The sequence below is a fragment of the Rhamphochromis longiceps genome, linkage group LG9 (genome assembly GCF_057381845.1).
Source record: "Rhamphochromis longiceps isolate RC_006_pf linkage group LG9, R_longiceps_female_GT1.1, whole genome shotgun sequence".
NCBI lineage: Eukaryota > Metazoa > Chordata > Actinopteri > Cichliformes > Cichlidae > Rhamphochromis > Rhamphochromis longiceps.
The window spans coordinates 20,910,506-20,931,353 of record NC_140565.1 but is presented as its reverse complement, the minus strand read 5'-3'; the positions used below and the strand labels follow the sequence as shown (position 1 = coordinate 20,931,353).

Below are 20,848 nucleotides of genomic sequence, written 5' to 3'. Positions count from 1 at the left end.
GACGCAGGCGTAGATGGCGCAAAGCCCCGGGTGCGCTTTCTCTCACTGTGCGCTCCTGTAACGGTGTGACGTCAGGGCGGGCAGACAGATGCGGAGGTCAGCGAGTTCACCGGTTTCCCATATTACAGAAGTCATCCTAACTTCATTTGGCGCCACACATGTGCGCTATCGTAACTTTCTTTTTTTTGAGTGCGTGCTAAGAGCGCAGAAATATGGTTATGTTATGCACATTGTGCAAAATGGTAACTAAGAGATAATCCACAAAATGTGCAAAATTTCAAGTAAAAATCCGCACTGCAATTCCCTCTTTACATAAGGGCCCCATTACCTGCTACTGGGGGCCAAGAATGGCTTTGAAACACTTAACGGAACCACATCGCCCATCTTTTATATACAAGAAGAACCCAGTGGTCTGCTCCCTTCAAAGGAAATAAACAGTCTCTCATTTTCATGCTAGTTTCAATTCCATCCAGGCACGACTGTGGACCTGCACAAGGCTGGAATGGGCTCCAAACCCTCACTCTGGAGCTCCATGCAAGATCTTTCATGAGAAAGGTGGCGGATCGGACCAAAATGGACCAGACTGATTCTTATATAGCACTTTTCTAATCTCCCAGAGTACTCAAAGCGCTGTATACAACATGGATAAACTCAAGTGCAAACTAACCAACATTCACACTCCGATGAACACATCAGAGGCTAACTTGGGATTAGTATCCTTGCCCAAGGATATTTGACTAGAGAAGCCAAGGATCAAACCACCAACCTTCCAAGCAGTAGCTGATCTGCTTTACCACCTGAGCCACAGCCACCCACAAGCTCCTCCTGTGGTCCCAAGAACACCATTAGTAACAGACTATATATTGAAATCCTGCAGCTCCCCTTGCTCAAGAAGCCCCATCTGAAGTTTGCCAGTAAACATCTAAATGAATAAGAGAAGGTTTAGGAGAAAACGTTATGGTCAGATGAAACCAAAATTGAGCTCTTTGGCACAAACTCAACCTGGTGTTTGGAGGAAGAGAAATGTTGAGTATGATCCAAAGAACACTATCCACACAGTCCAGCACGGAGGTGGAAACATGCTTTGGGATGTGTTTTTGCTAAGGGTACAGGGCGACTTTACCACACTGAGTGGTCAGAAAGGAGTGACTAAACACATTTTCTTATACAAGACAAGATTTCACCTTTCATGTTTTGTCCAACAAAAGTTGTATTTTCTCATGTTCGACTCACTGGAACTTCCTGACATCCCTGGAGTCCTGGGCTGAGGCTAGGTTTCCTCTGGTAAATCATGCTTGTCTCGAGGCCCCCTGTGAGATTCCTGCACCACAGCACCTCCTTTGAATATCCTGTCTGTAGAATCATAGCAAGGTGGGAAGAATTACAACATGGAGAAAGTCCCATACCTGTATTAATTCATGTTCAGGAGGCATAAACAAACACATTATGCTGTTTAGGTTGCTCAGGTAAACCAGGAATTCAACGTTTTAGACAAACCAAGAGAAAAGAACAAGCGATATAGCTTAATATATTATTTTCCTTTTGTTCTTTAACGCCTTTTAATCTGGGAGATGTCTTAGCTTTTCTATAACATTGAAAAATGACCGTTTTTTATGTAAAGGCAAAGGCAACAGTGACTCAAATAACCCCTCATCGCAACCAAAGTATGCAGAAGAGCATCTCTGAAAATACACTGAACCTTGAAGCAGCAGAGGACCACGCCCAGCACCACTCAAAGAACAGGAAACTGAAGCTACAGTTGACACAGACTCACCAAAATTGGACAAGATTGATTTTTTTTTTTTTTTTAAATGATTGAGTCAGAATTTGTCATAAACAACATGGATCCATCCTGCATCATAATAACAGTTCAAGCTACTGGTGGTGGTGCTGTGATGTGTGATGGATATTTTTTTGGCACACTTTGAGCTCATTAGTACCAACCGACTGTACATAGTTTAAACGCCACATCCTTCCCTTTATGACCATAGTGTAGCTACATTCTCCTGGCTGTTTTGAGCACAATCTTGAACATGACAGTGGGTTCACTGTACTCAAATGACCTCCACAGTCACCAGATCTCAATCCAATAGAGCACCTTTGGGATGTGGTGAAACGGGAGATTCATCCCGGATGTGCAGCCGACAACTGTGTGATGATGTCATGTCAATATGGACAAATCTCTGAGGAATGTTTACAGGAATTTAGCAGTCCTAAAGGCAAACTGTAGCACTACCTAATACAGTGGTTATTGAGCATAACATGTAGCTCATGGACAGTTCTTAGAACAAGTAACACATGATTGGAATCATTGCTCTATTTGTAATGAAAGAAAACTGGAATCCACATCATCCGTTTGACTGAATATGGCACAGTTAGCACTTCATGGTGGGGCTTACTGTTTTGTTCTCTTAAGCACACATAGTTAAACACACTACAGATATAAACTGAAGGTAGATGGCACCATTGCTGAGGTACAAATAATTCAGAGATCCTGAGAAAGCAAAGAAAAACACAAAATACCAGACCAGAGTTCAAGATGTGTTGGTATTTATTAAATGTAAACATTTAGAACTGAATAAACCTACATCTGTGGTACCATACTTTGAGTTTAGTTTGAACATTCATGATACAATAAAATAAAAGCACTGAAAAAAAAAAAGTTATAAAAACAAATTATTCCATTCAGTGATGACTTTAGGAAAACTTTCAAAGCTTAATGCAAAACCTCAAAAACACATCAAGACTGAGACGATTGGACTCTTAAACTGTAACAACTTCAGTGTATAAAAGAAGTAGAAAACACAATCCATGAATATAAAATTATTTAATTATTTAGAGCATATTTGTCATAATATTAGTATTAAGTATAGAGTATATTTCACTTTCAAACTTTCTGTTTGATGGACTGTGTTGGCAGATTTTCAGCCACTTGTTGTGACAGCCCCAAAAAGGAGGCCTTTGTATCAGCTTGTAAAGTGGTTTATAAATTTACATTCATTTCCTCAGTAATTATAATGCCAGCTTGTGCCAGGTGGACATACACAACCATGTTAAACTGACCATAAGACTGGATTTAATTCTTCCTCTTAGAGCTTTAGGAGCTGATCTTTGAATATATGACATTGTCCAGACTTTGTGGTTCTGATCCTTTTCATCGGGTGTAAACCAGCAGGCTGCCTTAAGGCGCAGCTCAGCTGTACCGACTGCTGCGACTGTGGCTCCTGCGCCTAGAAGAACTGCGACTGGACGAGCCATACGACCTGCAGACAAAAGAAAACGTTTCACCTTTGAGGCACTGCAGAGGTGTTTACAATGCACAGACGTGTGGAGAACATTTAGTGGGGTGTTTTGGCTTCTTTTATCTTAAATACACCAAAACACATGTGAAAAAACAAGGATTTTCAACAGGACAGAAAGATTTGAGATGGCGAAAAGGTTGAAGTGAGACCGGCCACATCGTTAGTGTCTGTCAGAGTTCACCTGGGAACTCAGTCTTACCGCGATCGGCGGTCTGAGCTCCTGTAGCTGTCACTTCGCCTGCGCCCTCGTCTCCTGCTCACACTCCGACTCCGACTGGAATAGCTGTCATAGGAGTCTGACCTGCATTAACATCCAGCCAGGTGACAACACAGATATTATTTTGGGAATAGCAACAGAATGACACCGAATTCAGTCATGACATGTAGAGCTTTAAGACCCATTTCTGACATGGTTACAAATACAGCTCAAAAGTAATTATCAGGGCTTCATAAGCTTAACTTTAACTATTTTTAAGCAGCAAAAAGTGGGTTACTTATCATTTTAAAAGGACATGCAGTCCAACAATAATAGATATGAGCAAACAAGAACAACATCACTGAGAATTTAAATATTTTAATAGTTGTAATCGGTGAAAAACAAGCTCAACAATGGTAAACAGATCACTGTATAAGGGAACACAATGTGTCAGGGAATCGGCTGTTAGAATGTACTGTTAGAAAGAGCGGATTGGTGAGTTTCATGTGGTTTCTGATACGTAACAACAGCTGTGGCTCCAGATGTGCTTGCAAAAGTACTGGACTAGTTTGACTATCGTATGGATGCCGTGTGTTAACATTGAGCACTTGTGGATATTTTCAATTTTGTGTGTAAAATTTTATATTAAGCCATTTACTTCAAGATTTTATGTCCATTACTATAAAATATAATATATTTTTAATTCTGATGATTCTCTTTGACACACTGTATTTTAAAAGGTGACATTTAGTGCCAACAGCAGACTTTTCAGTATTAATTTTACTACCCTGTAAAATATGGCTGTTCGATATAACGATATAGATCGGATGACGATATAAAAACGTCTATCGTTTCAGTTTACGCTATCGTTTGTTTCGTGGTGTCGCAAAATAAACTGTTTACAGCAATATTTTTTCATCGTTTTGATGGTCACTGTAGTGGCTATATTAATTTCTTAAAGTTCTCTCTTTCTCTTATATTTAATATAACCACACGACGAACGGACAAGCGCCTGTTTTTATGCGTTGTCGTTAGCAACAACAACGGTAACAGCATCGCGTGTCCGCTTGTTTATTTTCCACATAAACCTTTCACAATAAAGCTCAAGATCCTGTTGAGCCTTTTCAAAATAAACTGAATCACGTGAAATAGTATGTAGAGTATTTAGGGATGAAAAGCAAAAAAGAGCCGCCAGGTGCTAAAAAATAAACCTTAGACTCAAACGTTAGAACAGGCTTTTCCCCGCAGCACGCCGTGTAATAAATACTCACAAAGAAACGGCGGCCGTTACAACTTATGTCTAAAAATATATAGTTTCACGCGTCAGTTAAAACACTCGACTCCAGGTACACGACGCCCAGCTGGAAACACTTCACGCAAGTCGAGCTGCCCGAGATTCACAGAATTTACAGAAGATTTTGTGATTTTTATCGTTATCGGGACGATAGATGTCTTATATCGGGATATGAGATTTTGGTCATATCGCACAGCCCTACTGTAAAACCTTTCAAGCCCTGTTTAAAGACCTTCAGCTCAAAGTTTTGTGTCCATCTTAAGACATATGGATCCTGTTTTTGGTCTAAAGTCCGATCATTACAACAATCCCATCAATCTGACTGTACCGAGTTTTGTTTTTCCAGTTTCAAGCATTCATCTTCTGTGGTGCCACATTAAATGTTATTGAAAATACTGATGGATCTGCACATGCTTTTAGGTTTTGAAATATCTATACTATTTATCAAAAGTCTAAACGTTTCTTTGTCTGACCAACAGTCCTGCTGGTAAACCTGCTGCTTAATAAGACGAAGCAGAAAATATTCACAACCTCAGCGATATTTGGCCAAAATTATGAGGGCTGTAAAAAAATCAACTGATCTCTTACAAACTTATACGTGTTCTCAGTTACAATTATATTGCCATTTTTTAAGCTCAACATACTTCATTGCGTTTCTATGAACAATTCCACATTTCTAAATGTGACTTAAGTGTCCTCACACACCTGGATCTTCTCCGGCGAATATATGAGCGGCTTCTGGAATGACTTCTATTGTACGTCCGGCTGACGGGAACAACAGAAAACACCAAAAATCAGAGGTTTAACTTCAACATCATAGATTAGTAACTGTTAAAACATTGTGGGCACATTTATAAAGACATTTTTGAGTTTTCTTCTTAGGAATCAACACAGAAATCTAAAATGCCAACTACAGAATATTCCCTATCAGATCTTGCACTTGTCCCATGAGTGTTTCATAGTGTACCTGTGACTCCTGTAACTGCGGTACGTGGTGCTGCGAGAGCGAGATCGTCCTCTCCCACGTCTCCTCCAACTCCGGCTACGGCTCCTAAAACAGCAACGATGCTGTAACTTACATCTCACTCACATTCAGGGATGGAAATTGAAAAGAATTTAGCGATTCCATTATCAGCATCACTTATCCATTCGATTCTCTTATCAATTGTTATTGGGTTCTCACTGGCTCAGTTTTGAGAGTCAATGCCATTGTTAAACAGCAGTAAAGAAATTACATTCATCTAAATGAAATGCATGCTGTGGGTCAAATGTTTGTGCGTGTTGAGATTTCCCCTCTTTGTTGTGATCAGTGTTAGAGTCGTTACTCAAAAAGTCATTGTTACACACAACACTTTTCTTAAAAGTCATGCAGCACGTTACTTAATTATAACTGGGACAAGTAATTTGTTATACTATGCTGTTTGCAAAGAACTGAAGTTGTGTTAGCAGCATAATGCGGTTGTTTCTGTCCTGGATGCAGTTTTCCACTTTACCATTGATCTCGTACATAACCACGCTCTAGACTAAGTTGGTATTTTCCTCTGTCACGTGAATTAAAGTCAGCTGATTGTAGCGTGAGTGCAAGATTGATCGATAAGCAGCCAGACTAATAGTCCCAAGGAATTGGACTACTGGGAATCGGTTTTCTACAAAAAACGGTCCTTGATTACCATTCCTACTCACATCAAACAATTTATTAAGATTCAAAGGTGGCGTCTGTAAATCATCGCAGTGCTTTATTCTCACTTACCTGGAGGAGGAGCTGGAGCTGCGGGATCTGCTCCTGGACCTGCTGTAGGAGTGGGACCACCCCCGGGAGCGTGACCGGTGACTGGAAACAGAGCGGGACTTTCTAGACAAGGACCTGGACGTCTTTGGAGACCGTGTGCGTGACGTTCCCTTTGCATTTCCCACAGAGGGGGATCTCTCTTCACTGGAGCTCTCCTGGTTTCTCGGCCTCTGGTTGAGCCGCGCGGTCTTACGGACCTCATCGAACAGAGATCCCGGTCGGACCCGGCTTTTGCTTTTTATCTCCATTCTCACTCCCTGCATGTTGCCGGTCTGGTTCTCTTGAGCCTGGACATTTTTCACAGTGACAGGGGGAGCATTCACAGTCTGTACAGCTGACGTTCCTTTCAGTGGCCTCCATTTTAAATTGATTACAGTGGCAGCAGGCTTGCCAGCGGTTCCTTTGTCTTGCGATCCGCCAGCTGTTGTTGTGGAACTAACGGCAAACTGTTCTTTGCTATGAGATAAAGCAGTGTCATTGTTTTCCATCTCAGAAGAGTTTGAGGTAGATTTTAGGGTTATTTTAGGAACGCTGTTGTGAGGATGACATGAGACTGAAGGTTCAACAATTTCAGCATCATGCTCCGGAGTACAAATGTCCATGTCATCTAATGTCTCCGGCTCCTGGACACTTGGCCAGTGAGAATCGCTGGCGCTATTCCTGTTGGATGACTCTAGATGAGGTTCAGTGTGTTTTGCATTTTTGTTGATACTTTCTTTTGTCCTCTGTTGCCCCCTTTCTTCTTCTTTAGTAGGATTACAGCTTGCAGTTTGGTCCTTTGCATTGAGGTTATTAACATCAGCACTTTTTTTAACAACTCTTCCAGGACTATGTCTTTCCCTTTTGGATTCGTCTTCTTCTTCCTCCTCTTCAAACTCTAAAGGTGGTTGCCAGTGAAAAGTCTCTTTCAGCTTCTGATGTTTTCGCTTAGTTTTCTTGGCCTTGTCCTTACTGTGGTGGGAACTGCCTTTATTCTCACTTCTCCTCTTATGTTTATGCTTACGTTTAGCTTTCTTCTTGCTCTTGTGCTTCTCTGGCTCTGCCGCTTTCTCTGGGCTTTCCTCTGACTGACCAGAAGCTGCCGGAGCATTCCCTCCATCAGATGTTTTTCTGGAAATCTCATAATCCGATTCTGAACTAGCTTCCCCTTCCTCTTTCTCAGAAATAGCTAATGTCCTGGCTGTTAAATTTTCAGAGTCACTTTCTGAATTCCATCCAGAGATCGAAGATAACTTCTTTTCCAGAGACTCGGCATACTGAGCCACCCTTATCTGCATTTTCAATGGGATAGCGCTGTTGCTCTGGCTCACCTTATCACTGTCACTGTCCCATTCAGACTTGTTATTAAAAGTCTCTGCTGGCACTGAACTGCAATGCTTCGTCTCCAGATCCTCTGAGCTTCCCTTGTCTTTTATTTGCTCCACAGAGCCAATGACACCAGGGCTGCGCTCACTGTCTGTCCTGTTCTCCGATCCTGAGTGACCATCTTGACTAAGGCTTACTGAAATTAACTTATCCAAATTCTTTACTCTGCTCAGAGAACTGTAGTACTCCTTCCACTCCTTGTCTAGTGACTCCTTCTTTGCGTTACTTGTTTTTGGGGACTTTTCAGACTCTGATCTGCTGTAGGACGATGACCTGCTCTTGTGCCGATGAGTGGACCTGGACCTGGACCTACTGTAACTCCGACTCCGTGAGCGACTATAAGAACGGCTGTAAGATCTACTCTTGGATGACCTGCTGCGTGAGCGCCGTGAAGGTTTTTGTGCTGTGTTGTCTTCAGAGTCACCTGGCAGAGACTTTGGCGTAGCTGAAGTCTGAGCTTTATCTGCTGCGCTATCGACTGCTTGCCCAGTGGAGGAAATGTTGCTGGGAGCTACTTTAGCTTTAATTTCCTGAATATGGATGTAGGAGGGTTTCCATGGTTTCTGACCCGGTTTCCAGCGAGAGGGAGGTGGACTGTCGCTCAATGGGATCACAGGGACACTTTCAGGAGCCGGGACAGCTGGCAGTCTGGGGACAGGTGCGACTTTGCTCTCTTGAAGCTTCTCACTCACAGGGATCATGGTGGCTGGTTTGCTTGTTTTTTTCTTTCTCGGAGATCTGGAAAAACTCCTTTTTCTGGGTGGCGTCAAAGATCTGGATCTGTACCTTGATTTAGACCGGGAGTGAGAATGGGACCAAGACCTAGATCTAGAGAAAGATCGCCCTCTAGATCCAGACCGGCTTCTAGATCTTGAGTAAGACAGGGACCTTCCTTGAGATCTGGATCGACTGGATGTGTATGACTTAGAGTAGGATCGGGAATCTCCGTATGACCCCGAGGATCGGCGTCTCCTTCTGTTTGAAGAGTGGTGTTGACTCGAAGAAGAACGAGTTAGCGAATGAGATTTTCTGCACCCTTTCTCTGAAGACACAGACCTTTCTCCATCTGACTGGTTTTGATGTTTGCTCTTGGAACTCTTCTTCTTGTTATGTTTCCGCTTTTTGGCCTTTTTCTTGTGTTTAGATTTCTTCTTCGCCTTCTTCTGTTGGCAGCGCTGGCTGGACCTCTCCGAGCTGTGGTCTGAGGAGTGCTCTGCAGACTGGGACCACGCAGAGTCACTTCTGTTGTCCCATCTGCTTGAGGAATGGTCATTCAATCTGTTAAGCCAAAAGACGCATGAAAGCAAATAGAAGGAAAACTAGTGTTTAAAGTTAGGAAGGAAAACACTTGGTCATACTTGTCTCCTTTGCTCCACCGCTCGATGCTTGGGGGTTGATAAATTTTGGTTCTCTTCATTTCTTCTTTCCAGTGCGGTGGAGTTTCACTGCTTCCACGCTCCTCTACAGATGCAGAGCGTGATTTAGACCTCGTAGGAGTGTGATACCGCTGCGAAAGACAAAAAAAGTAAAAACTGTGCATTTGCAAACAATTCATTAAAACTAATTCTGCATAAGAGTTAGACTAGATAAACACGTTTTACAAAATTCACTCCTGTGACTCAAAAAGAAATCCAAAAATTTGAATATTTACATATACATTATGTTAGCAATCTCTGATCTTAGTTGAGGTGAGCTTACTATCGTTCCTCTGCCTCTGATCTTCCGTCCAGACTTGGACACAGCTGGTTTCGGGTCAGCTGGAAGAGTTGCTTCTTCTTTTTCAACTCTGAAAATTAATTTGAAATTGAAATCAAATTGCAGCACTTGCTGTGTTTACTTAGATTAGTGTTTTGGTTGCTCATTAATAAAAAAAAAAGTATATACATGAAGCACAACTTTGAACTGACATATCTGCTTTATCTTCCTGAGATGGCATGTCCCGTCGCAGCAGGAAGCGGTTTTCTGGCACAGGTGGTATTTCCTCTGGCCGAACAACGGGCTTCTCTCTCTTCCCACCCAGCTCCCTCTCTTCTTCCACCTCGTTCTCTCCCTCTCGTAGCTCTCTTCCCACAGGGCTGTGACAGCAGTTATATTTTTATTAAGAAAACAACAAAAAGCTCCTACAGATGTCAGTACTGAAGTCTATACAGTCAATTGGTGAAAACTGACAACACACAAGATATGTGTAAGTATTTATTAAAAAACGTTATAATGTGATCATGAACAAGAACTTACATAATAAAATAAATAAAAATCACCTTTGCTTGGAAGGCAGACTATCTGCATCTTTGTCCTTCCTTGACAGTCTCCTTTTCTTTTTAGGCCGTTTACTTTTCGAATGTCTCTTTTGCTTGTAACGCCTGTGCTTTTCATCAAGTTCACTTTCAGACTCCACTGAGGAGAACTGGGAGAACGAGTCATGGGAGCTCAGGGACGAGTCAGCAGAATGGGAAGTTCTTTTCCGCTTGCCTTCTAGCACTGCAGGAAGAAATACAACAGAACGTGTGGAAATAAATTAAAATGTGCTAATTCTGAAGAATACTTGACTCGTATAGTTAGTAAAAGAAGAGGGAAAGCTCAGACGCCAGGAGTCATTTTCATGATGGTACAAGTACAAGAAAAGCTTTGTCTGTTCTTTCCTGGTATGTTCAAGGCAATGAAAGCAGCCCTGGCAGAGTCAGGTGGGCTGAAGCCAACTGAACTCCACAGAGATCACCTCGCTGATCCTCATTAAACAGAAGATCCAGTTACACGCCCCGTGTTAATGCCAGTGGCGGGGGGAGACGCTGGCATCCAAACGCCAACAAAATGAACATGAGCATGAAATACGAGCCAGTTATAATCACAGGCAACACACGTTATCCCTCACTGGAAACAAAAACAAATGAGCATAAAATATGTAACTTTCACTACAGATATTCTATTAAAGCTTTTGTATTATAACAAAACTTACAGTCACACTACACTGGCTGAGTGGCAACACATCTAATCTAAACAAACCCAAAGATTTCATACAGTGGGTCTAAGGGTATTGTCTAATAGTATCTTCTAAAAGATCAAAGAAAAAATTTGGATACAATTCTCCAAAAACTACAGTACCCAGGATGCATGGGACCTTTTCATCAGATTTACTTATCAAAAATAAATGAATAAATACAACAAAGCTAATCCTTCCAATTAAGAAGGTTACTGAACGTACCATCGTTTGCAGACTTGGTGATCAGCTGACCACAGTCGATCACTCTCACGTCAGCGTACGGTCTGCTGGCAGAATCAGTCTTCAGCCCCTCAATCTTCTTTATCACTTCAAATCCGGAGATGACCAGACCAAAGACGACGTGGACTCTGCATAGACGCAAGACAGACTTGAAACTAAAAGCAACATTAAATGTACTATTATGTTAGTTTTAAGCCCTGGAGAGCATTTAGGTTTTGCCTCAATCAACTTCCTATGACAGAATATCCTACATTAGCACAGTACATTGAGCTAAAGTTTGAAAACTACCAAAAGGGTTCTAATCTATTAAAATCCCACTCACACAGGCCTGCTTAACAGCTAGCAACTGCGAGTGGTTGCTGGAGGTTGCTTCCTGATGCTCGGTAAAATTGTCCGTTTACGTTGTTTGCACAGCGTCTTCCATGCAAACTACGAGTGACCGAGGCAATCTGCTAAAGACCAAAGGAACCACCAGGAGGGTTTTTGGTGAACCAACCTATTTGCAACCCATTTCACTTAGTGACAGCCAGCAAATATTCAGCAACCGGTCAAGGAATACACATCTTTCCTAAGCAACAGGTGCTTGCTGAGTGATTGCCAGCCTGTGTGACTAACGCCAAACATGCTATAATCAGTTTAGTAACATAGAAACCTAACAATAGTTGTTGGGATGTTGGGATTCTTTTTCCCCAAAGTTTCATATCAATACACTGAAAGTCTCATTTTCAGATTTCTATATAGAATTAGAATGTGAAATAATAATATCAGATGTACCTACCCATCAAGATGAGGCGCCATCTTAGTTGTGCTGATTATGGATAATCCAGCAGTAAGTGAGGTGGGGAGTCAACCAAAGGTGGAAGCCGGGCCATGAAAGTGGGAAAAAAGAGAAAAGAATAACAATAAACAAATACCTCGATCAAAGCGGGGATGCTACTGTACCACAGGGAAAATCTCAAAAGGAATTGTGCAACAAACCTTTCTTTAATGACATCTGATTGCAACTCAATTAGGAAAACACTCAACAGCAGAGTGTGGTAAATTACATTATCATTTTTTCTGTTATAAAAATCAATTTGCACAAAGACTACATATCTACATTTCCTCCTTCGAGAATTTGTAATCATGGAGGAAAATGTCAATCGTATGTTCAGAACCTGCTTTTGTGACAACGGAAGCCAAAATAACATTTTGAGTCACCTCAAGCCATTTGTGAAATATTTAAGCAAGTCCAACAATTGCAAAGACAAACTACTCAATGATAAATACAGTCAGGAGAGAGAGAAACACAGCCTTTGAGACACATTACCTTGGAAGAGCAGGATGCTAGAGTTTCTGTAAATTTTACACAAAAACGGCAAGAGAAAAAATGTAACAATTGTAGGTGAAAAAGAATGAATCCAATGTTTCTCTGCACTTTGAAACTAACTGCACACAGAAGAAGGGACTGCTGATGGTCACACTTAATGACAAATTCTACTCTAAAATCTCAAAACAGGAAAAAAAAAAAAAGGGATAGAAAGCAAAAACTAATAAGAAACTTTCTTAAGAATGACAGTAAAATAATGGTGGTTGGGGGGTAAGTTCTTAAAAGCAATGTTTTAATTTAAAAGTTACTCACATAAAAAACTGTGAGCCGTTGGTGTCCTTCCCACGATTGGCCATCGACAGCAGGAAGGCTCTGTCGTGTTTGAGAGTGAAGTTCTCATCTGTCGGGGGCAGATGCAGAGGATTCAAGTGTTAATAAAAATAATCATTTAAAAAAAACAAAACAAAAAGGTTTATTAATTCATTAAAGCTTTTCGCTGTCTCACCAACCTATCCTTCCATAAAGTCAGCTCTAACAAAAGGTTTCTGTTGGGCCAAATATTACTGCAGTCTGTTTATAAAGTACCAAACCAGTAATGACTTTCAACAACTTGCACTTTTCAGATGAAAAGGTACCACACTGGTTTCTGTTCACATCATAGCTACAAGCAGATCTGCTTGCTGATGTGTGCAATATATTACGTGCATTTCTCAAAGTCAACCTTACATCACAGTCTTCAAGTCAGAGCTGCATTCTGATATATTCGAGGGTTAATCCGCTGTAGGAGTTCCAGAAAACACACTCAGTCGAATTTATAAAAGGAACCATTAGCTTTTGCTTGCACAGCTACCAGGAATGAACTTTGCAAGTTGTGTTTAGAAGTCTGGTTTACATATTGCTCTGGAGTTCACCCTTGGGTTTAGCAGGGTGACATAAGCTTTGTTTCTAAAAGCTTTAAAAAGTTAGAGAAAAATGTCCAAACCACTGATTTAGGAGATTCTCAACGAGGGTCTGGTCCATCTCAAAAGTAAGCACCATCACTGACAGTGCTTACTTTGAGGGCCCTGCTTAGAAAAAGCAGTTACGGCTGTAACAGTAACATAAGGCGGTGCGACGCTGTTGGATCACTTCAAGTTTCAAGGGGTTTTTCAAAGCTGGAGATTAATGAGTGCTTTGCAAAAACAAAATAGTCCCCGTAATGTACAGTTTTAACAAAGAGATGATATACAATATAAAAGTTAAAAGTGGAATATCTTCTTACTGATGAGCAAAACCACCCGTCTGGTTCTGGCTCCATGTCCTGCTAGTTCCACCTATTTAACATAAAAACCCTAATCTGAGCGGGGGGGGACCTTTCAGTACAAATGTGAATCTGTGACACTGCGAGCATTTGCACTGCTTTCACTGACTGAGGAAGGTGGTGGGGACGATGTTGGCATGGTGTTACGGAGCTGTGTACATCTCTTACCTTTTCATTTTGCAAAAGACCACTCTATAAATAAGAGAATATGTTGAAAACTTTAGGCAGGAAGATTGTAGCTTTCAGTAAAGAGAATGCCTACTCTCCATCTTGATTTGATAAAGCCTACTGCTGTTACTACATAGAAGAACTACACAATGGAAAAGTGAAGGTCAGCGCAGTCAAACATAGAACAATTCGCACACAAAACCCATTAACCATCTATGCAACTTTATATGCATGCTTTGTTTTTTTAGTATAGATATGCATCACTATTATTAGATTATTAGATAACTTGATATTCCAAATACCTTCAAAGTAGCCTCCATATATGGATTCCCCTCCTCTTCCATTTCCTGCAAAGATTAATAAAGTCAAATAAATTCACAGCAGCTTCTTTATATTGCAGCAGTGTAATTGTGTGTAGCCGCTGAAAAAGATGCTGCCTCATCAGCAAAGGCAGCAGTGATTCATGTTTATTGGGCTCATTTTTGAAGTGGCTGCCATGTTCAGGAAACTGTAGTCTCCTGGATTCCTGCCATGAACACCCACAACAAAGCCGCAGAGCATGTTTACGGTATGTTGGCACTTTGATGAGATTAACAGCTTTGATCAGTTTTTACCCATTTTAATTTGGCCTGTAATTAATGTTATTATTGAAAAACATTTCCCACCTGGAGAGCATTTAATCCATCTTTAAAACAACCCAAATGAGAGGTTTTTTCGCCCCGCTCACATAAGCTGTGTTACGCTCTGTTGGCTTTCATTAGATTTTGGACTGAAACGAACAAACTAGCAAATTAGAAAAAGGTGGAGCACTGTGAACACGTTCTTAGGTAAACGGGGGATTATAACATTACCTTCAGTAAAGTCGCCTCCCTGAATCATAAAGTTTTTTACAACTCGGTGAAACGTGGAGCCTTTGTAGCACAGCTTTTTCCTTGTGACTTTCCCAGTTCCCCTTTCACCTGCAATGACATTCATGTTAACTGAGCTCTCACCAAAAAACAAAAACACTCAACCTGCTAATACACAAAGTGCTTCTGTGTTTACTAGATGGTTTTAAGAAACAAAAGGCTTTTAATATTGCCACAAAGGAATGAAAACCACATTTGGGTGGTGGCTTTCAGTAAGCTATATGCCTTTGGTCTGGCATCCTGCTGGTACTCCCTTGGAGGACTGCCAAATTCATTAATAAATCTTCCACTGGACCAATACTAACCGGGGACACAATACTGGCCCAAAGCTATTACCCTCCAGAGTCACCTTACTCCTGGGGTGAAATGACGTGAAGGCAGGATTTAATTAGATGTGGTGATGTGTTGAAGGTGGCTTTCAGCAGAAAGAGGCTGTGTGTCCTATTGAAAAGCTAAGCTAAGGGTTTAGTATTTTACTTCTTTGGCTTCGGCACTGTTCCAGGGGTTTGGTTTCCTTTGGAGTGAGCTGATCCAATTCTAAAAGGACACATTAGAAACTTTGAGAAAGTCAGCAAACTGCACCAGCTGAATGCGGGTGTGTATTACTGCTTCACTGGTGTGCTGTCTGTGCATGTGTTGGTTCAGGAACAGACTAACGAGCCTTTTCCCATGTCTGCCTTTGCTGCCATCGCATTCCCGTTGGCCAGGTAGGGTGAAAAATGAGACGGGGGGGATTGCTCGGCTATGTGTCTGCAGATTTATGACTTTCTCTAGGCAAACCACTGCCTCTACAGTACACTACACTGCTCTGTGTGATGAAATATCTAGAAAACAGAGCAGCCACAACATAAGTCATAAAATGGTGTATGTTTTTTATTACGTTATTGTCATTTTATTTCACTTATTTAATAACGTTCTCATTGCTATTGTATTGCAGTGCTTGGATAAACCTTGTTAAGTTGCACTTCTGTAAGGCCAAACAGATGAGGTTGACAACATCTGTGATGCAGCACATCACAGGACGTTATCTCTCAAAATTATGTCAGAAATTTTATTTTATTGAACAGTTTCTGACGCTTAAACTTCAGCAAACTTCTCGACTGTGAGAGAAAACCTCTTCTCTAAAGCTGTGACTCGATCAGTCAGCGAGTGAAATTTGCCCCTTTAACACTTTATTTATGGTCATTTGTACAAGCAGACGAGCCTTTGGAAAGAGGTTTAAACCACTGCAAATATGTTTCTGTAAATTCCTTCAAAGTTCAACAGGAAGTTAAGCACCCCCCAAAAAATCCATCACAGATGAAAAGATACAGCGTGAAAAATACGGACTGGTGTGGTGCAGTAAATGAATTTTGTTGTTTTTAACTTTGTTTTCCCCTCACTTCAGCTTTTAGTTAGTCGCTTTGCACGCTGATGTTATCACTGTCACAGAACCACTTCTGTTTACGCTCACTGTTAAAGCGCAGGTAGTGTGTGCAGTATTCTCCTGAAGGTTAGGTGTCGCCACGTCAGTGCTGATAAAGGAAAGAAGTCAAAACTGGAAGCAAAGACATTGCCGTGTGTGTTTATTCAAGAAAGTCTAATCTTTTCAAACTGCTGTAGCTTCCCTCCATGTGTAGTGTGTCAAACTATGAGCTTGTGTATGGATATATCATTAAAATGGCAATTAAAAACTGACTATCATACACTTCATACGTGTCTTCAACTCAGTGTTGCAGAAACAAAACTAAATGAAACTAAAACACTGTGCAATCTGCCATGAATGGTAATGGCAATAGTGCCATCACTCTTCTCTGCAGCTTCGGAGTACCCCAGAGATTTTTGACACTGCCCCTATCTGACAACGGACAATCTGTGCAGGTAGCTCAACGGACTACCAACGAGTGCTGACGCACTACTACCGCTGGACAATAATTCCCACATCAGCGATCCTGCCGACTCTTCAGTCTTTAGCCTGTGGTGATAATGCTGTGCAGACTTTGATCGATAAACAGCCTTTTGTCAACAAAGTGGATTATTTATCTGGTGGATTATTTATTTGGCGATTTAAAAACCTGCTACAATTCACTATTTACCTGCATCGTTATGAAACCACTGGGGACAATTTGACATTTGATAAAAATGAATTTAAACAAATACACAGAAAAGAAAGCTACATAAATTAAATGTGTTTTTCCATGTTAATCAAGTAGTTTTGAAATTTTAGAGTTAAAGTAGTGAAAATCTTGCACTTTAGTCTGGGTTTTGCCATGTTGAATCACATTTTTAAGCAGAATTATTCAAATATGCGATTAACGAAATGCTGTAAGGTCATGACATTTGACTGGAAGATATCTCTGAATGAGGATTACTCACCAGTGCACAAACAGAGGAAGTTTTTGCTGGTCTTGGGACAAATATCCGAAAAAAGCTGAAAGACTATACGCCCAACTACAAGACACATAAGGGGGAAAGAAGAGTCACTAAAAGTATCATCTTTAAACAAAGTCAAAATAAATCACATATAAACAACAACATGTAAACAACCGGAAACAATCTTTAATAGTTCACAGCTACATTTTCTATTACAAGCTACAAGTTTCTATTACAGAAACCTCTCTGTAGCTAATGGCAAGTCTGATACTATGTGAGGGACAGCTGTGGAAGAAGGGCATCAGCTACATCTTTCAGGATAAAGTCACTAAAACAGTCTGGTCAATATTTCCATTCTGAGCAGCTATCAGGGGTTATATAGAAATATAACCTCTCAGCACAGATACAGCTGACGCTAAACCAGTCTATCAAGTTTATTCACCACTGAGTGAGCCACTTTCATTTTGTAAATGAATATCAATGAAAAGCTTGAACACCAAAAACAAAATCTATACATAACATTAATTTAAAAATCCTTTTTTTACATATCAGTTCAAAGTATGGAAGTTAAGGTAGGCTCTAACTAACTATTCCCTCCACCTGTAAACTGATAAGGATTTCCCTTACTTGGCTCCCGGTTGAGCTCCACATCAAAGTAACACTGAGGGCAGTCTTTCACCCCCATTGCGATCAAAGTCCAGATGACCTAAAATGCAAAAACAAAAGAAGCTAAGCATAAAAAAAAAAACAAAAAACAATGCTTCCCCCCCCCTTTTTTTATACGTATGTTTAAGCCAACAGAGACACAGCACATTGGAAAGAGGCTGTATACAACGGAGAGACTAAATGACAGCAAAGGAGGAAGAAACAGAAAGGGGAGGAGAGAGCAATGGTAGGGGAGAGACAGAGAGAGAAGTCTGTGGGGACATACAGAGGCTATGCAAATCCGAGCAGAGCGCACCACAGACTCCTTACTGTATATTTATTGCTCTGTGACAAACACTGAAATGTCACCACTCTGGCTGAGCCTGCTTTGTAACATTAACAATAACCTGGAAGTGTATTTACAGCTTTTAGTTTGAGCATGTTTGATTTATATATGGACAAGCACCCAGCAGACAATTAAAGCAAGCACCATAAATAGATCCCAATGTTTACCTTCATCATGTGACAATAATATATATATATATATATATATATATATATACACATACATACATACATACATATACACACACACACACACACACGCTGGATAGCGTAGTGGTTAGACTACACGCCTTTGGAACAGAGGATCGCAAGTTCGATTCCTGCCTGGGGCGTCTGTATCCAGTAAGGGTCCTAAGGCTAGACCCCCTATGCTAAGCAAGCCTACCGCAGACATGAGCGAGACAGATAAATATGAAGGCATGCCGGCTCGGACGTCGCCCGGATCAACAAGGTCCGCGTCAGGTGTTGAGGAACCAGGGCACCCTGACGAAAAGTTCCAGTTGTCAAAACTGGAACAAGAAGGCATCGGTGGGCAAGAGACGAAAACAGGGCGTTGTTGGAATGCTACTACGCAAGTAACCCTGGCGGAAGGGGCTACATGAATAGGCTGAGGGACCTATGGATTCTTCGATACCCAACATCCACAATGACGGCGAAACAACTAGTAGCTCAGTGTTCCAACATTCGAAAGAAGGGACTGCTCTCACAGCTAGAGATTGACAAGGTACAACACAAATGCTACGGCAAGGAGGAGTCAGGACGCCAGGTCAGGGGGGCGATATCATCACCCCCACCCGAGATTGGGTACATAGCCCCAAGTGCGATAGGAGAAGGATCGTTAAGTGCGAGAGGAACTGACCTGAAAGATAGGATCATGGCCAAGCTTGAAACCTGGATCCCCCGTAGCCGGTTACCAAGATTACGTGAAGTACCCAGTACTCAGAAGGTCTGCTAGATGATGTTAATGCAGCACTACGGACGATACCTACAACCACGATTACCGACACTAACAAGCTGATCTACAATACGGCAGCAGTGATCAGTGAGATGCTTGGCTACAAGTTGAACAGCCACAAGGGGCAGTACCCTCCATGGAGAAGGAGGCTAGAGGGCAAGATCAAAGTAGCACGGAGGGAGGTTAGCCAACTAACGGAGTTGCAGAAAGGTGCGACAAAGAAGGTGCATAAGAAATACAGCAAGCTGTCCATACCTGAGGCCTTAGAAACTGCCAAGCAAAGACTCACAGCCTTGGCCAGCCGCTTGAGAAGGTACACCAGAGAGATAGAAGGCAGGAGAATAAACCAGCTGTTCTCCACAGAACCAGCAAAGGTGTACTCTCAGTGGCAAGGGAACAATAAGAGAACAGCACCACCAAGGCTGGAGACCGAGCAATACTGGAAGAGCATATGGGAGAAGGACGCAACCCATAACGGCAATGCTCAGTGGCTAGTGGATCTGAGGGCAGACCACAGCAACCTCCCCGAACAGGATCCAGTAACCATCACAGTGGCAGATATCCAAGAAAGGGGCTCCAGTATGAAGAGTTGGACAGCACCAGGGCCCGACATGGTTCACGCCTACTGGCTAAAGAAGCTGACTGCACTCCACGAGCGTCTAGCAGCACAAATGAACCAGCTGCTAGTTAACGAGAGACACCCGGAATGGCTAACCGAAGGTCGGACGGTCCTGATCCCCAAGGACCCCAAGAAGGGACCGGTCCCCTCCAACTACCGACCAATAACCTGCCTCAGTACTACATGGAAGCTCCTGTCAGGCATCATATCGGCTAAGATGAACAGGCACATGGGTCAATACATGAGCGGGACACAGAAAGGAATTGGCAAGAATACCAGAGGCGCAAAACACCAGCTACTGGTAGACAGAACAGTCAGCCGAGACTGCAAGACCAGACTGACCAACCTGTGCACTGCCTGGATTGATTACAAGAAGGCCTATGACTCAATGCCCCACAGCTGGATACTGGAATGCCTAGAATTGTACAAGATCAATGGGACCCTAAGAGCCTTCATCAGGAACTCAATGGGGATGTGGCGTACAACACTAGAGGCCAACTCCAAGCCCATAGCACAAGTCACCATCAAGTGCGGGATCTACCAAGGAGATGCTCTGTCCCCACTGCTGTTCTGCATAGGCCTGAACCCCCTCAGTGAGATCATTAACAAGACTGGCTACGGATACCGACTACGGAACGGAGCAGTTGTCAGCCACCTCCTGTACATGGATGACATCAAGCTGTATGCCAAGAGTGAACGAGACATCGATTCACTGATCCACACTACCAGGCTATACAGCAATGACATTGGAATGTCGTTCGGACTGGAGAAGTGTAGTCGGATGGTAACAAAGAGAGGGAAGGTAGTCAGAACTGAGGGGATTGAACTACCAGAAGGCAACATTGCAGACATAGAGGACAGTTACAAGTACTTGGGGATCCCACAGGCGAATGGGAACCATGAAGAGGCCGCTAGAAAAGCTGCAACCACCAAGTACCTGCAGAGGGTCAGGCAAGTCCTGAGGAGTCAGCTGAATGGTAAGAACAAGATCCGGGCCATCAACACCTATGCCCTGCCCGTGATCAGGTACCCTGCTGGGGTAATAGGCTGGCCAAAGGAGGAGATAGAAGCCACTGACATAAAG

General features: G+C 42.1%; 1 protein-coding gene across 5 annotated transcripts in view; it reads right to left on the bottom strand.

The window, feature by feature from the left end:
* Positions 1-2,533: 2,533 nt before the first annotated feature.
* The window catches only part of nktr (natural killer cell triggering receptor), a 24,127-nt gene continuing 5,812 nt past the window's right edge, over positions 2,534-20,848 (bottom strand). Inside the window, exons 2-17 of one of the 5 annotated variants that reach the window (XM_085418781.1) lie at positions 17,828-17,906; positions 17,204-17,278; positions 14,792-14,899; positions 14,243-14,287; positions 12,785-12,872; positions 11,942-11,971; positions 11,146-11,291; positions 10,205-10,424; positions 9,854-10,021; positions 9,645-9,732; positions 9,305-9,453; positions 6,543-9,224; positions 5,760-5,843; positions 5,498-5,557; positions 3,502-3,603; positions 2,534-3,263 (exon numbers count right to left, since the gene is read on the bottom strand). In XM_085418781.1, the coding sequence (XP_085274907.1) occupies positions 3,194-3,263; positions 3,502-3,603; positions 5,498-5,557; positions 5,760-5,843; positions 6,543-9,224; positions 9,305-9,453; positions 9,645-9,732; positions 9,854-10,021; positions 10,205-10,424; positions 11,146-11,291; positions 11,942-11,971; positions 12,785-12,872; positions 14,243-14,287; positions 14,792-14,899; positions 17,204-17,278; positions 17,828-17,885 (4,173 nt within the window). In that variant the 5' untranslated portion in view covers positions 17,886-17,906 and the 3' untranslated portion in view covers positions 2,534-3,193. The other 4 variants (XM_085418782.1, XM_085418784.1, XM_085418783.1 and 1 more) reach the window with 4 other exon arrangements.